This window comes from Takifugu rubripes, chromosome 5 (genome assembly GCF_901000725.2).
Source record: "Takifugu rubripes chromosome 5, fTakRub1.2, whole genome shotgun sequence".
NCBI lineage: Eukaryota > Metazoa > Chordata > Actinopteri > Tetraodontiformes > Tetraodontidae > Takifugu > Takifugu rubripes.
The window spans coordinates 8,639,462-8,654,670 of record NC_042289.1 but is presented as its reverse complement, the minus strand read 5'-3'; the positions used below and the strand labels follow the sequence as shown (position 1 = coordinate 8,654,670).

Genomic DNA, 15,209 nt, shown 5'->3' with positions numbered 1-15,209 from the left:
GATTTCACAATCTTGCCAAATGAATACTTTTTCCAAATCATCATTGCTTCAGTTTAATTTTGGAATAAGATCATCAAGAACTTTTCGATTTACATCCATGGTAGCTATTGCTATTAAAATAATGATGAATAAGTGATTTGGTTAGTATTTTTTATTGCTGTTGTTTTTTTACGTTAAAATATGTGTCTGTAGTTGGATACAGCTACCAATCTGTTGTAGACACTGGCCAGCTCACAGTGCATCATAGTAACAGTAGTTACCGCAGTTTTTGTGTTCTTGGAGGTAACATTAAAATAAAATAAAAACAAAACAATCATTTCTTGTTTTTTGGTCTGCTGGTGTTAAACATGTTGATCCCTCGAGGTCTAACTCCCACACCTGTGGTCACCCCTGGTTGCTGCAACACTTTGTCCAGAGTCGTCTTCTTAATGGCCTCTGGGGAGATTTTCTCTTGATCAGCCAAAGCCTGAAGTTCTCTTTGTAGAGCAGAACACAACACAGATTTGTTATCACATTTAATATCGGATCAAGGTGTAATTGAAAAGAGAAAACTATGTGTATGTCTCCACCTACTGTCTGAACTAGGAACTACAAAAGAAACATTAAAAGAACTCATCAGAATATTATGCACACATAGGTTTCATGTGTTTTTATTTCACTGTGATTCCCTGATAAGAAGAAATAAAAAGCCTTTTGTGTGCAACCAACTGAGAATCATAAATCATCCCTTTATGTCACATTTGTCAGCTGACCTGGTGCGAACGCAAGAGGCCTCCACCGCTTGGATCAGGAGGCTACGGAAGCCTCCGCTCTCCATGATGTGCAGGGCGTGGATGGTAGCGCCACCTGGGGAACACACGTGGTCCTTCAGTTGCCCGGGGTGTTCGTCCGAGTCCAGGAGCATTCGAGCAGCACCCTTTAAAGAAAAGGAAATCGGGAATTCACCAAGAACACTTTTAAAAACCTATCAAAATGAATAATGCAGTACCAGTAGGGCTTGGGCACCAAGGCGTATCGCCAGTCTTCTCGGCAGGCCCATTTTCACGCCACCGTCGGCTAGAGCGTCTATGGTCGTAAACGCCTGCAGCGACAGCACAAACACAGTTGTTAAGACGGCAGCAGACTGAGCTTCTGACTGGACATCCTCTAAAATACTCACATAAGCCGGGCCGCTGCCGCTGAGGCCGGTGACGGCGTCAATCAAGTCCTCCTCCACCTCGGTACAGTATCCTACACTGGACATCAGCTGCTCCAGGAGCTTTCCATCCTCCAGGTTTGCGTGCGTGCCTGTGGCGTACACCGTGGCGCCCTCACGCACCTCCACGGAGATGCACGTCATGCACCGCAAGACTTTTGGATTCTCCCGGTACTGCTGCAGCTTCTGCAGGGAATCACAATTAGGCCCAGTCGTCTTTTAAAAACATAACAAAGAAGAAATGATGAGCGGAAAAAGTTCCGCAGCACTTATCGTCCAGTTCAGTTCTTCACAATAACCCAAACTCGCCTTCTCTATAGAGTTGATGGTGACACCTGCAGCACAGGACACGATGAGGTGGCGGTCCTCAATGTCTGGTCCAATCTCATCCAGCACGAAGGGAATGATGTGCGGCTTCACAGCCAGGAACAGGACATCGCTTTTACTGACTGTCTCTTTGTTGCTGGTGGTGAAGTTAACACCCAGTTTCTGTATATATAAAAAGAGAGAGGGGTAATGTGTCATACAAAGGAAACAGGAGCACCGTCTAAACCCATAACCCAAAAGATTAGTCCTCTAAATCCATCAGTTATGGGATCGGGGGGCTGGCTGTGTACACACCCGCAGTCCCTGCACCGTGGGGAGATCTCTTTCAGGGGCGCTGGCTGTGATTTTGTGGGCGGCGATCACGCCTTGAAATTGAGGGTAAAACAGCAATAAACACATCAGGTTCACCAGCTGACTGGAATCTACGTGCCTGAACAACGCAAACCTGAATTCCAGGTTTGATGCATAACTCACCTGCGGCAGCGAAGCCTCGAACCAGGGACTGGGCCGCCTGTCCCGCTCCGATAAACCCCACACTCATCCTACCTGTGTGGACGAAGCATTTAATGTCCCGCACACGTTATCGAAACCAACTCGCGAGCCCAAATTAACTTCCGGGTTCTCACCGCGCGCCAGCTGTCCTCGCGCTGCGCCAAGGAAGTAAACAAACCCTCACGCCCCTTTAAAACGACGCAAACGAAACCAAAAGTAGTTCTACACAATAAAATCGATAAAAACACTTACTTTCGTGCGACAGGTGTTTACACAAAGCGAGAAAGTCAGAGCGCCAGTGTCGCCTCCGCTTCTTCTTCCTTTATTGCGCTGTCAACGTGGCTCGTCTCGCGCGTCTCTGTACCTGGAGGGGGTCGTTTGATTGACAGGTGAGAGAGCTAATGGTCTTCTACAAAGCTCCTTGCAAGACCTGCAGAACAGGGTGGCGCCATTTGAAGGCTTATTCCTTCATTCATTTGAGGTATTGTGATGCATAAACAAATTATTATTGTTTTAGAAAGGACACCCATTTTAAATGCTTTACTCCCATTGACGTGTGTGTTAAATGCAATCAACAAAGCATTCTCTTTATGTTTACCAAACGCTTTTAAAAGTTTTGGTCTTGCAGTTCTGTCCTCATCCGAACGGCCTGTTCTTCAAAGGTGTAGGTCCACTCCTGAACACTGGGGGCAGCGTTGCGCTCTGAAGGGCCTGAAATCCCGCAAAAGAACCCTGAACCCTGAAGAATTTATGGCTCCAAATATTTGAACGAGGCAAACTTGATATCTTGAAATAACACAGAATTAAGATGTTTGACCTTGTGGCATTGTTTTTAATATAAAAGAATATTTGATTTCATTCATATTACCATTTTCAAGACTTACAGGATGCTATCACTTAAAAGGCCCAGGGCCCCCCCTGGACGCCTCCCTGGTGAGGTGTTCAGGGCATGTCCCTCCAGTAGGAGACCCCCTGGAAGACCCAGGACACGTTGGAGAGACTATGTCTCTCGACTGGTCTGGGAACGCCTGGGGATCCCTCCGGATGAGCTGGAAGAAGTAGCTGGGAAGAGGGAAGTCTGGGCTTCTCTTCTTAGGCTGCTGCCCCCGTGACCCGACCCCGGATAAGCGGTAGAGGATGGATGGATGGATGGATGGATGGATGGATATCACTTAAAAGTCAAATTTATGAATTTTAGTCTAACTAAAAGTTTCCTATGTCATATAGATGAAAAAATGTCATTGATTTGCCCTGTAGTTGCTCTACGTTAACAACACTGAATTCACAGGTTAAAAGTGTGACTTTGTTTGGCTGTAATATAAGTTATATACACATTGATTTGTGCATGTTTTTATTCTAGAAAACGGATAATTGCATAATAAATAGGTTGTTGCTGAGAAAAGTGAATTTCAAAAAGATGAAAAAAACAAAATATCAGGAAAAATAAACCAGTTGTTCCCCCAAATATTCTGTATATAGCTTTATTCCTTCCAAAATAAGACACATTTAATATTTAAATAAAATGATAAAAACCTAATAAGAATGATACATGTTATTACACCTATAAAAGACTATAAAATGGATGAAATATTATTTTCTGTGGACATTACAGCTATTTCATGCATGACTGTTATCTTTAAACCCACTTAAAGCAGCTGTAACTCTGATTCTAATTATCGTCCTAAATTTAACCAAAGAACTTCCCAGAATCCTCTGCGGTCAGAGTTGCTGAGGCCACCCCATCAGTGCATTTGGCCCACTCTCTCTGAAAGCTTGCATGTAGAAGTGGAGAAAGGCCTTTTTAATCTGGTAAATATTGCACATGACACCATCGAGGAATCCAAAGACATTAAAGGTCACAGGACAGCCCGGTGGACCTGGTCTCCAGTCAGCTTTACAGCCCTCAGAAATGAAGCGGCTTTTAGATAGCGGAGCTGGAGACGAAACGAATCCTCTGGGAGTAAACCAGATCAGCAAAATACAAGATCAGGTTCACGTTGCTGAAAACCGCCACCACCAGTTTACTGTCCCAGGGACAGTCTCCTCGGGGACAGTCCTCCGGTCGAGTCGAGTTGCCGTATTTCCTGTCAAAGCTGAAGATGGGCCAAATCAGCGCCGTGCTGAGGTAGAGGATCACAGCGAAGAAGGTGTAGACAACCACGAACCGGTCGAATGGGAAGCGCAGGGCGGCGGTCCTTCCAGAGACGGTCACCACGATAACCACCACGGTGAGGCAGAAGCACAGGCTGTACACCACCACGCAGTACTGGGTGCCCACATAGAGGCCGTACTCGCTATCGTTGGCCAGGGCCCCGAAAATAATGCAGGCCACAAAACCCTGGACCACTTTGAGGAGGCCGGAGACAGTGGCCATGTATCCCACCACCGCCCCCGGTTTGGCCCTGGTGAGGAAGACCTCGGCGCCGTAGGGGAAGCAGCAGACGCAGGAGCAGACGGTCACGGCGATGCGGTAGGCCTGAACGTCACAGCCCTCCTCGGGACACTCCGTCTGGAGAAAGTAAACGGGGTAGACCACGGAGGCGGTGATATACATGAGCGTGGCCAGCATGGCGAAGGCCACGGTGAAGTTGTCCCAGGATATCGGCATGCACGCGTGCAGCCGCGTGATGTCCAAGGTGAAGACGACCAAGGTGACAGCAAAGCAGAAGCTCCACACGAACATGCAGAAGGTGCCATAGTCGGCGCTGTACCCGGCGCTGTGGGACACGAGAGCCATGATGGTGCTGCCAAGGAGCAGCTGGCACATCCGGGCCACCCCTAGAGGGGACAGGACCGCTTCCTTTTTCAGGTAGTGTTCTCCACGGGCATCCATGGCTGAGAAAGTCCCTCCGCAAGCACCTGTCTTCTTTGGTGGAGTCCCTCCGGTCTTGACGTCCTCCTGGACCACGCTGCAGACCTCAGCCTTTCCTTGGCTGCCTTTTTTTAGTTGGCCCTTAATTACAAAAGTCTCTAATTTATCCTGCGCTCACCATGTAATTACAGCGGTGCGTTCAGGGGCTGGCTGGGCTAGATTCAGGAGCTGCTGGAGAACTTGGAGAATTGTGTTCTCGATCACGTCCTTAAGATAGCCTAAAACCATAGACGTGAAGTTCACCCTCAATAAGTCGCACAACAGTGATGTTGTATAGCCTTTTAAGCATGTTTGATCTTTAATCTTGTCTTACTTGTCCACGTGCCACATCTACGCAGATCCCTGGATCAGTTTTCCAACAATAGCCCTCGGTGCTGAACAGGTGTCCTCATTTATGACCACGGCGCTCAAATTCCATATGTGTTGGGTCCGTCCTTGATGTGTGTCGCCTGTAAGCCCATCACATCGGTCCTCCTTCGGCCACGTCGCCGTGCTCTCTGTCTTCTGCCGTTTCTGTCTCTCGGTGCCTCTTGGACTGGGTGTCTCAGTCTCCTTATGCATACAAACACTCCCTCTCTCCCTCCTGCATGTGCTCAGTAGCTACAGTCGGGGGGGTCTGGTTAAATGAAAGTCTGTATGGAGTTCAGGGTTACAGGGCTCACCAGGTCTATAAATAGGAGGCACATGTTCCACAGAGAGGTTGGAGTCCTATTTCTAGGGAGCACCGCAGAGTCCAAGTCAAAACTCCCTCAGAAGGCAACTGGCATTTATACCCAGTAATGACAGGGCAGGACGCTGAGACTCACATTAGAGGCAGAAATTACACGCAGGTCCCAAGGAGAGACTGTGCACGTGGGAAGGTGGATTGAAACAGCGTGAAACAGTGTTGAAACAGTGTGACGTTAGCGTGCTTTGAGTTCAGCGCCGACACCCACAAACTACCGGTGGCGTTTTCCCACTTGTATCTCAACTACAAAACTGCAGCTGGACGGGTTCTGAAGTCAGATTATTCCGAAACAATAGTTCTGGCCTGTTTGGGATAGCTGTAGAACAAATGTTTCTCATGTCACACCATTATTTTCACTCTCTTTTTGTAGAACCTGTTCCCGCCAAGGCCCTCTCTCCCAAAGGTCACTGTAACTAAGATCTGCTGTCCGCTTGTTGCTTTGTATTGTTTTGGTTTTTGTGGTCACATCTAAAAAATTTTGCATTGTGATTATGTTGCAAGTCTGCAACTGTTATCATTCCTAATCACTTAGAAGCAGTCCAGAGGTCTCGTTCTGGGCAGATTTGATGATTTTGAGAAATATCATGGCCATTTTTATTGATTAAGCAGACCTTTGTATTATCCAATCCTTCATACGTCATTATATGGAGAAAAACTTCAGTGCTACTCAATTAATCAGGTGGACAAATAAGCAGTATTGCTGTAGGTCCCCATATCGACCACAAGAGGGCGAAAGCTAATTTGAAATGACATTCCATAATAAAGACTGCACACATTTTCCTTATAGAATATGTAATGTATCTTTTCTTTCAGATGTGATACACAGACAAAAGTCATGCAGTCGACACAAAAAAAACCCAGCAATGTATTTACAATTTACAAAGAATCACTTCTCTGTGAAAATAGCACTTATAAATATGATTTACATAACAAAATAAATATGTAAATTACCAATGTAGCTAGACATTTGTTTTATTCCTGTTAAAAAAAAATATGTTACAGAATAAATTTATAATTACTAATACCTTCTCTGGTGTGATGCGAAATCGAGGTCCTTTAGCAACATCATTTATAAAGACATCATTACATACAACATCGTCATTATATTAAAAAGTGATCTCTATTATGAAATATAAGAAGGGAGTTACAATAGTGAGCACTTAAAAGGACATATATATATATATATATATATATATATATATAAAACACAAGACACAATCTCCCTTTAAATATTCCTTGCATTGATTTGAGGATCGCTGAACTACTGAGGTGACTCCAATGAACAGTCCTCGTGTCAGAAAGAGGTATACGCTACATGTAATGGCACCGTGGTGTGCGCGCGGCTGTGGATGGATCCGAAAGCCCTTCCGGGGATTCGGTTAAGCACCGCAGTTAATATGAGACAATGGCAGGTGCAGAACAACGGTACTGGACAGCTTGAGACAGTGGAGCCACTTGTGAAACAAATCTGTGAGTTTGATTCAATAAAAAAAGAGGTCTGAGAGGAAGTGACAAAAAGGTAGAAGTAGTGATGGAGATGGGTACTTGGAGGTATCAGGCATGAGGAACTGGCCTGGCGTAGCTTGGAGACACCGCGTGTGGGTTTAGCTGCCGCTGCTGAGCATGCCCAGTAGCCTGCTGGGGTCCATGCCCTGCTGCTGGGCCATCTTCTGCACATCAAAGCCCATGTGCATGAGGAACTGAATGACGTTCATCTCCTGCCCCGTGAACTGGTCCCGGATGGTGGGGCAGGTGGGGTTGCAGTGCGGCCACGGGCAGCTGTCAATCAAATGGACGGGGCAGCCTTTGGGGGGGGCCTTGTTGTTCCGGTTGTCGTGGAGGCTGCGGTCCCAGCAGTGCAGTGCCCGCGGCAGGGAGGTGCCTTTCACCTGCACGTCGATCCAGTAACTAAAACGCACCACAAGAGGGCGCTGTTAGCTCAAGAGTAGGGAGGTTCGGGCGTGCTGCGGGCGATGGACTTACTTTCTGGTGATAACTTCATGAGAGAGGCAGGCCGGAGCAAACATGGCTCTGAAAATCAAAGAGGTAATCAGTCACAAAGTCATCTTGTTTGAATATCTCATCCTGGAGGATTTCCTTACGGGACATCCTTGAGGGTGTTCCTCAGCTCGATGCCTAAGTTCTGGATGTAGCGCCACTGTCCTTCCTGCACAGGCTGACCTGTCAGCTGGATGTTATCGACCGTCAGCTGGGCCTCATCGAACAGCCACTGGACCACAAACACAGGACCTGCACGCGGACGATTTAGTCCAAAGTCAGACCACTTCAGCACACATTTTCAGGCTAAAATGACACCACGTTCTCACTTTTTATCGATGGAAAGACTCTATATCCGAAAAAGCAGTTCCACTCTTCTCCTTCGTAGCTCTTCCTGCATCTCTCCGGTACCACTCCCCCCCAGTACCTGATGAGAAGCACAGATTAGCGCCCCGATAATCTCCTCAACATCATCTCACAGACTCCTCACATTTTTATGACGACATTCACGGTCTCTCGTACTTGATGCCTCTCTTGATGGTCTCCGTCGGGGCGCAGCTGGCCGCGTCCACGCAGTCTGTGCAGTGGTACTGCTTGTTGTCCAAGAACCAGCCGGAGTCGGACAGGCCGCGCACTTGGACCCCGGTGTGACCCAGGCCCTCCAGCAGCTCCGCCACACGGTCCACGTTGAGGAGGACGCCGGTGCCCCCCGCGCTGCACGCACGCGTGGAACCTTAATACCTCGCCTTGAGCATTCGCAGAGGGTTGGAATGTGAAGCGCACACGCACCTGCTTCCCGCCAACAGCAGCACTTTGGCGTTGTCCAGGCCCTTTTTCAGCAGATCCTTCACCACTTCCTGGATGATCAGCGAGCCCATGAAGGCGTAGCCACCTACACAGCACAAAGAGAGCGCAGCTGGAGACTGACCCTCAAGCAAAGGCGTGCGGGTTTGTGGTGTTCGCGGCGTCTTACTCTGCTCCGTTTTGGGCGTGGCGCCGCTCCACACATCACTGGAGCAGTAGGGGATGAACCTGGGCAACAAGAACAACGCTACGTTTGTGAGCTGCGATTGGGAACAAAAGCTCGGACAAGTGCGAGTGACGCCGGCTTACACCATGTTGGCGTTCCACCAGTGAGGGTTTTCTTCGGGCAGCGAGGACAGGATCCCTGTGCCTGCAGAGACACGGCAGCACATATCATCACACACATCCTCTTCCTCTCCATCATCATTACCGGGCGGATTACAGTTATTACGCCACAGTAAAAGAGGGAGGCATCTCCGCCCCCGCGGGAGCGGGCGCCAGGTAACCCCACACCGCGGCTGCTTTATGAAGGGGTGCTGCTGCACAAACACCGCACTGCAGTTCGGATACATCCGATCCTTTTAATCAGCGAGGCTTTGTATCGCGGCCTGGAGACTTTTATCAGGTTCCAGGCGGATGAGTCACAAAGGGGAGCCGAGGCTGACCTGTTTTGGTTTGGGGCCACTTGGAAGAGCTCATCAGTCTCCTCATGGTCTCGTAGCGGCTGTCACAGTTCTCCTTGTTGAAGCAATACCAGCCTCCTGCGCACAGTCACACGCTCAACAAAATCACACTCATCCCTCCTTCTTAAGCTGTATCTTTGCCGAATTACCATAAACTAAAAAAGACACTGAAATGACCCCATTTTTTAAAATACTGACCCTCCAAGAATATCAGCCATCGCCTGCTGCCTCTGGATTCCTTCAGGTAGTACCTACAAGGGACCAAAATGCAGAATCAGCAAACATGATGCCTGATGTGCATGTCAAAATTGAAAAATTCATAATTAAGGAAACGATATGGCTTAGCAGGTTTTTGTTAGACATGAACTATACAAGCGCTGAAACTAAAGCTGAAGTAAATCCAGTGAGCGTTCGGGGGTGAACAATAAGGCCGTGTCTTCGTTATCTGATCAGACAGCAGATAAACAACATCTTGTCCCCTATCCTGCTTGGGCTGCAGATGCCAGTGGATGGTATTCAGCCCATCATTCCACAGCAGTCTCCTCACCCACTTTATCTGTGTTGGTCTGTCTCACACACAGAACCTCAGGATATAAAATAACTCCAGAAAAGACCTGAAATGCTCTAAATGTGCTCATTCTTTTCTCTCAATTCATGCAACGTCCACCCAGCCACTGACTAAATGAGGTGTGAAGAAAACAGACGCTGAGGGGACGTCAAGAAACATATGATTTGACTCTGAATCACACACGCAGTAAATGTCTTGTAATATTAAACTGACCACAGAGAACTTTTACTACGTGCAAACAACTTAATGTGCCGTGGTCCCGCCCTGCTGTCTGAAGCCCAATTCCCCTAGGGTTGCATCGTGTCTGTAACCGTAGCAACGCCTCACAAGAAATAACCGTCGGCATCTGATGGATTAGCATCTCAGCTGATGGCGGCGCTGGCCGAACGGGGCCATCTGTCAGCGGCTGCCCTCATCCTCGGAGGAGCGTTAACAGAACTCCCCACTACTTTGGGGGTTTAAGGGGAATTGGATGGGAAAGTCCATAAATCGGCATGTGCATCAAAACCATTAAAGTCAGGGCTGTCCATCACTGGGCTGGAGGTTTTAATGCACAGTGGCGTCAGACAGACAGAAAAGCCTCTTGATGTGGCACAGATGAGCTGGAAAGTATTTATATAACGGCCAAGATTCATTATGGCAGCCCAAATGATCCAGCATCAGATCACTGGCGTGACAAAATCTTCATAAAACACACATTTAAAGCTGCTCATCCCCCACCTGCTGTGTGGAGATCTGTTTTTACTTCTACATTAGTTTCACACTAAATGTGGATTTCAGTTTTATACGCTTTAAATGTCACGTGGTTTATTTCATTTAACAGTATAAGGTCACCCATGACGTCACGATACGGCACTCGTGGAAAATTCAGTGGGATCAGAGAGTAAACCGATACAGCACCGCCAATTTAGCAGTAATCTGCCGTGAGGAAGACGCACTGCTGCAGCAGGCTGTTGGCTGGAAGCAGATCAGACTTTCGAAACTTTCTGCATTCTAATTTGAAACAAAGGAAATGAAGCGTGGACCATGTGGCTGTCCGCGAATTTCACGCTCCGCTGACGCAAAGCAGCTGCCCATCTTCTCCCAACTGTGCCAGAGGACTGCTCTTCAGATCTGAGCTCTGGCTTTCTCGAGCGCTTTGGAACGCGTGGAATGAACCCGCACGGATCTGTCGGGACAGTTAGGGGCCGACACTGCCGAGGGCCCAATTGACCCTCGCCTGACCTGTCCCCGCAGCCACAGTCACGTGTGCTTTACGTACCCAGCCGCGCTCCCGTCGTTGCAGGTGACGGACGAGTTCGCCAAAAAGTTCAGCTTCATGTCGTAGTCGAGTTTCTGCGCCGAACACGGGTAAAGCGACTGTGCCAGGTTCTTCACCTGCGTCATAAAGTTATCCATGTTCTCCTCCACGGCGGTGAAATCCAGAGGGAAGCTCTCTGTGGTGTCACCCCGGTCGGCGCGATACGTGGGAGGAGGTGGTGCGCGCCGCGGTTGCGGGTTGCGGCCGCCCCGGAACCTTCGTGCGCAAAGAGCCCCGGACGGCATCAGCATCAGCAGCAGCACTGAGGAGAACATTGTGACCGCTGTCATCTTATCCCAGCCTGGACTCTCCCTCTACAGCCCGCGCCGTCCCGAAGAGTGAAGGTTTTGTGAGTGGATCTGGATGGGGGGAGACGACGGTTACGCGCGGCTCAAAGTGCTCTGTGGTCTCAAAGCCCTCATGTAAATTAAGTGAAAAGTAATTTCACTCAAAAGTGCAGTCGTCGGCTGGAACTAGAACGCTTTGAGTGTTTGTCAGCCTGTCTGATCTGCAGGATCTGGAGCGGCTCCGGACCGAGCGCACAAGCCTGAACGACAACACTTGTGCCATGCTCTTGTATTTTATTCAAACTTTCCCCCCTTGTGCGTCCGCGCAGCCAATCAGAGGAGCGGGGCAGGACTCGGGGGCATGATCAAGCGTGACAGCCTCCCCTCCAACCCCCCTTCTGCCCCCCTCCTTTTTTTTAATTTATAGAGGGAAAGAGTCCATGCGTTGGTTCTTTTGATCCGCGAAGTTTTATTTGATGTGGTGGCTTTTATATGCCCATTTCCCATTCTGCCACAAATTTATGAAGTGAGAATATGCATCTCGTTACACACTTGCCTCAAAAATTTGAGTTGAGGAAAAAAACAAATCAAAAGTGGTGCGGATGTGCAACGTTCCTCTTCCTTGTCTTGTTGTTATAATTATTATTATTGTAGCTATTTCAAAGATGTGGTGTCTTGTGTTTTTTTGTGTGGATCTGAGCTGGTTTCTTCCATTTTAAGAGTGTGTGGCGACAGCTCTCCCTCCCAGTTTGTGAAATAATAAATCACATGATGGGTTTTTTTGGGGGGGGGGGGGGGGGGGGGGGGGGATTTTTTTTAATTGTGCCCACATTTACTGAAAACTATCTGGATTCCACGATAAAATAGTGCAGTCACATGACATGTAGGGTCTGTAATTTTAGCTACACAATCTGTCAGGAATGACAGGGATATTTAGCTGGAAAACTGAAGACAAGTGTAGCTTTGGTGAGACACTTGTTTTGAAGAGCTCCAACTCATTTGTGAACTTCTTTTAATGGTTTAGATGTTTTCCTCTGGACTATTGTGATCACCGAGTAGTAAACATGGCCTTCTATTGACGATGTTCACCTATATTTCCAAAGCAAAAACATCATTGCCTGTTCATAGTTCTGAAGCAGGTAAGATGGATATGAGGAGAGAGTGATGATATTCATTGGGAACTTTAAGCAGATGCTTGTGTCCCTGAAAACATGTGGCAAAGCCCAGGAGGACAGGTTGTGCCACAGTTTGAGCCAACTCGTTCTGACCTGTGCCTCCCTGTCTCATCGCACGTCATCACGAAAAGTGCGAGGGCTCAAATCACTCGCAGATGGATGCCGGCCTGGGATCCACACGCCAAAGAGATGCACAGGCAGAGTGCATGCTGGATGCTGGGGCTTTTGCAGAGTCAGAGGGCAAACATGAAGCTTTTTGTGTGGAACCCCCCAACATGGAGTCTAAGTTGGCTCTGCTACCGTTGGTGCACAGTGGTTTGATCTCAGCACCTTGTTTGAACTCAGGGCATTAAGCCTCTGGAGCTTTCATATATTTCCCTCTTCATTATTTCCCTCCCATTATCTGCGTGTAGCACAGGCATAAATTTACTCAAGGATTAATCCTACATTTAGGTCACTTGAAAATGACCCAGCTGTTGCACCACAGTAGCTCCCGTAGCCCCCACCCCGACTCCGGGCCTCCTCTGAGAGTCAGAGCAGATCTTTCATCTTCGATTAGTTGCATGTGCCCTCGTGGATCCACAGGTTTTACTGCTTTTTTTTTGTTTTACTGGCAGCATCGATCATGTGACCATCGCCTCTCTGGTATTTGGGCACCATAGCCCTGTAAGCGCTCTCCGTCTTCACAGCCCGGCCAGTTGCGCTCACACATCCCAGTCATCCATCCCCCCCCACGCCTGTTAGTTTTGATTTGCACATGCTGTTGTTGAGGGTCCATCCGCAATTTTAGCATCCTGCTAGTTGGAACTGTTAGGTCAGGTTACATCAAAGAGATCAGGAGGGATCAGTTTCATGAAAGGGACGGGCTCTGGCTCACATCATCAGAAACAGGTGGAGGTCCTCATCGGAAGAACAAAGGGAATCACCATCTCTAAAGCTTTTACATCTCACAGAGGTTTCTTTAAATTCTTTGAAATCACCACCTCTATTTGGTGCAAACTTCACAGCGTGAAACTTTTGATATGAGGTCAGAGTTTGTAGGACTAAATCCCATGATGATCTTGGCCATAGAGGCTGAGACTGAAGAATGTTATTAAGTTTTGGAAAAATGGTGAAAGCCTGGATGAGAAGATGCATTATGGTCATAATGTTATTCCAGCGACCACACCTTGAAAAGTGAGCTTGCTCTCCTAACATGAATTAGCTTTGACTGCGATTTTTGATGCCTCGGCCTCATCTTTAGCTCCTGCTCCTGTGTCACCTTGAGGGAAACCTTCAGAAGCAGATCCCCCAAATTTTGTGTTAAAAGTTACTTAAAATCAAAAACAAACATGTTCTTTTGGTTTTTCTGGGGGTGGTGTTAACACGCCAGGTTGCTCCTTTCATGTGTCTGCTGCCACATGTTCCTGATATTACCCAGAGAATCGGTAAACAACCATGATCCCAACTTAAGCCGAGAAGTGCCATCTAAGATGTGGAGTTAGAGCGAGTAAGAGACACAAGACATCTGTCGAGCAGGCTCTCATTTCGTAAGAAGAGGTCGTCTATTGGTTGCAGATGATGCCCTCTTTGATAAAAAACAAACCCTTTTATGATAGGACAGCTCACGCCGGGGCTCTCGAGCACCAAGGGGTAACCCAAGTCTCAGGTCAGCTGCCTGCTGTCAATCTTTCATCTGCATGACGAACACTAAATACACGCTGCTGCTTCCAAATGGTTCTGTCACGTCATTTGTAGTTGGCAGCGCCTCTGTTTCCCTGCATGTTTTGAGCACATTGGTGGACAGACGAGGTGGAATCGGCCGCATCGGAGGTATAAATTCCTCCAGGAGTTTTCCATTCATGCCTGGTGCCTGACTCACCCGCTGCAACAGCTTCTGCCAGGTAGACAGAGGGAGACCAATTACATTCAGAACCTGCTATTATTACCATCAGAGAGGCGACAGCCCTCCTTCCCCATCTCCAGCGAGACAGAAAGAGAATCCGGCTCTTTTGTCTCGGAAACATTTATTTATACCACACATTCGCCAAAGGACACGGAAAAGCCCTTATTACAGGTCATGACAGTAGAACCACAACACATTATTCATTTTCGGTCCTTTAACCTGGTCGTCTCTTTGGGGAAATTCTTTTGACGTCCACGCCCTGCTGTTAAACAGCATTATTCAATTATCTGAGAGCTACTCTTGGAAAAAGGTTTCTTGAGAAGTGCCATTATTTATGTACCCTTAACCTTATGAGAAATACAAGAACCTTTTAATTTTTTGGAGTATTGGGATCAATTGGATTCACTTTGGGTTCAAATTCCAGGACATGGATTAAGGCTAGACTGAAACATCGAGTATAGGCCACTATAATCTTAGATTAGACCCTTACAGGTTCTTGGTGTGAGCTTCCATTCACGAGCTTGGTATGCGGCTCATTATTTCTGACACTTTCTCAATACAGTGCAGATTTTTTCTTTCATCCTCTCCATGAAAAAGATGAGGCCACTGTAATCAAAGAAGACAATAATCCGTGCCAGCCTCTCAGCCTCTTCTGGTACCTGCTTTGATGTCACATTTTGGTGTGTAGCGGTCCGCCGCCTGTGCCAAAGAGCACCCAGAGTCGCCAACTGTCTGACAGGCTTGCCTTTCATCAGAGTGACATCACTCCACTACTTGATTACTTTCCACAGGCTCTTCCAGGCTTGGGAATTTTCTCCCAGGAATCTGAAATCATCACCCCGCCTTTACACCCTCGGCCTTAAAATAAATATGCACATAAGCTTGTGTGGCGTGTG

The 15,209-nt window shown here is 47.8% G+C and overlaps 3 protein-coding genes across 5 annotated transcripts; all 3 read right to left on the bottom strand.

The window, feature by feature from the left end:
* Positions 1–37: 37 nt before the first annotated feature.
* pycr1a (pyrroline-5-carboxylate reductase 1a) lies at positions 38–2,395 on the bottom strand. Of its 3 annotated transcripts, none has more exons than XM_003964652.3 (8): positions 2,267–2,395; positions 1,997–2,068; positions 1,817–1,887; positions 1,505–1,684; positions 1,160–1,381; positions 989–1,081; positions 753–916; positions 38–476 (listed from the first exon to the last, which is right to left on the bottom strand). In XM_003964652.3, exons 2-8 carry the CDS (start codon positions 2,061–2,063, stop codon positions 314–316), a joined length of 960 nt encoding a protein of 319 aa, XP_003964701.1. In that variant the 5' UTR covers positions 2,064–2,068; positions 2,267–2,395; the 3' UTR covers positions 38–313. The 3 variants fall into 3 exon arrangements, with proteins under 3 accessions (XP_003964701.1, XP_029692236.1, XP_011602298.1); XM_029836376.1 differs by having other exon boundaries at positions 1,997–2,064; positions 2,267–2,385; XM_011603996.2 differs by lacking the exon at positions 2,267–2,395 and adding an exon at positions 2,149–2,224.
* Positions 2,396–3,479: 1,084 nt separating this feature from the next.
* On the bottom strand, positions 3,480–5,491 carry myadml2 (myeloid associated differentiation marker like 2). The gene is made up of 2 exons (XM_003964680.2): positions 5,200–5,491; positions 3,480–5,104 (listed from the first exon to the last, which is right to left on the bottom strand). The coding sequence occupies exon 2, from the start codon at positions 4,845–4,847 to the stop codon at positions 3,936–3,938; it is 912 nt and encodes a 303-aa protein (XP_003964729.1). The 5' UTR covers positions 4,848–5,104; positions 5,200–5,491; the 3' UTR covers positions 3,480–3,935.
* Positions 5,492–6,388: 897 nt separating this feature from the next.
* Positions 6,389–11,573, bottom strand: notum1a (notum, palmitoleoyl-protein carboxylesterase a). Its single transcript, XM_003964679.3, has 11 exons — positions 10,928–11,573; positions 9,297–9,349; positions 9,081–9,176; positions 8,725–8,785; positions 8,585–8,643; positions 8,401–8,503; positions 8,134–8,325; positions 7,941–8,038; positions 7,716–7,863; positions 7,597–7,644; positions 6,389–7,521 (listed from the first exon to the last, which is right to left on the bottom strand). The coding sequence occupies exons 1-11, from the start codon at positions 11,254–11,256 to the stop codon at positions 7,218–7,220; spliced, it is 1,491 nt and encodes a 496-aa protein (XP_003964728.2). The 5' UTR covers positions 11,257–11,573; the 3' UTR covers positions 6,389–7,217.
* Between the last annotated feature and the right edge of the window lie 3,636 nt (positions 11,574–15,209).

Coding starts and splice junctions, on each gene's coding strand:
- pycr1a (XM_003964652.3), bottom strand. CDS start 2,063: ATGAGTGTGGGGTTTATCGGAGCGGGACAGGCGGCCCAGTCCCTGGTT. Junction 917..988: donor TTGGTGCCCAAGCCCTACTG/GTACTGCATTAT, acceptor TTTTCTTTAAAG/GGTGCTGCTCGAATGCTCCT. Junction 477..752: donor GCCTCTTGCGTTCGCACCAG/GTCAGCTGACAA, acceptor TGCTCTACAAAG/AGAACTTCAGGCTTTGGCTG.
- myadml2 (XM_003964680.2), bottom strand. CDS start 4,847: ATGGATGCCCGTGGAGAACACTACCTGAAAAAGGAAGCGGTCCTGTCC.
- notum1a (XM_003964679.3), bottom strand. CDS start 11,256: ATGACAGCGGTCACAATGTTCTCCTCAGTGCTGCTGCTGATGCTGATG. Junction 8,786..9,080: donor GTGGCCCCAAACCAAAACAG/GTCAGCCTCGGC, acceptor GTGTCTCTGCAG/GCACAGGGATCCTGTCCTCG. Junction 7,645..7,715: donor AACACCCTCAAGGATGTCCC/GTAAGGAAATCC, acceptor TTTGATTTTCAG/AGCCATGTTTGCTCCGGCCT.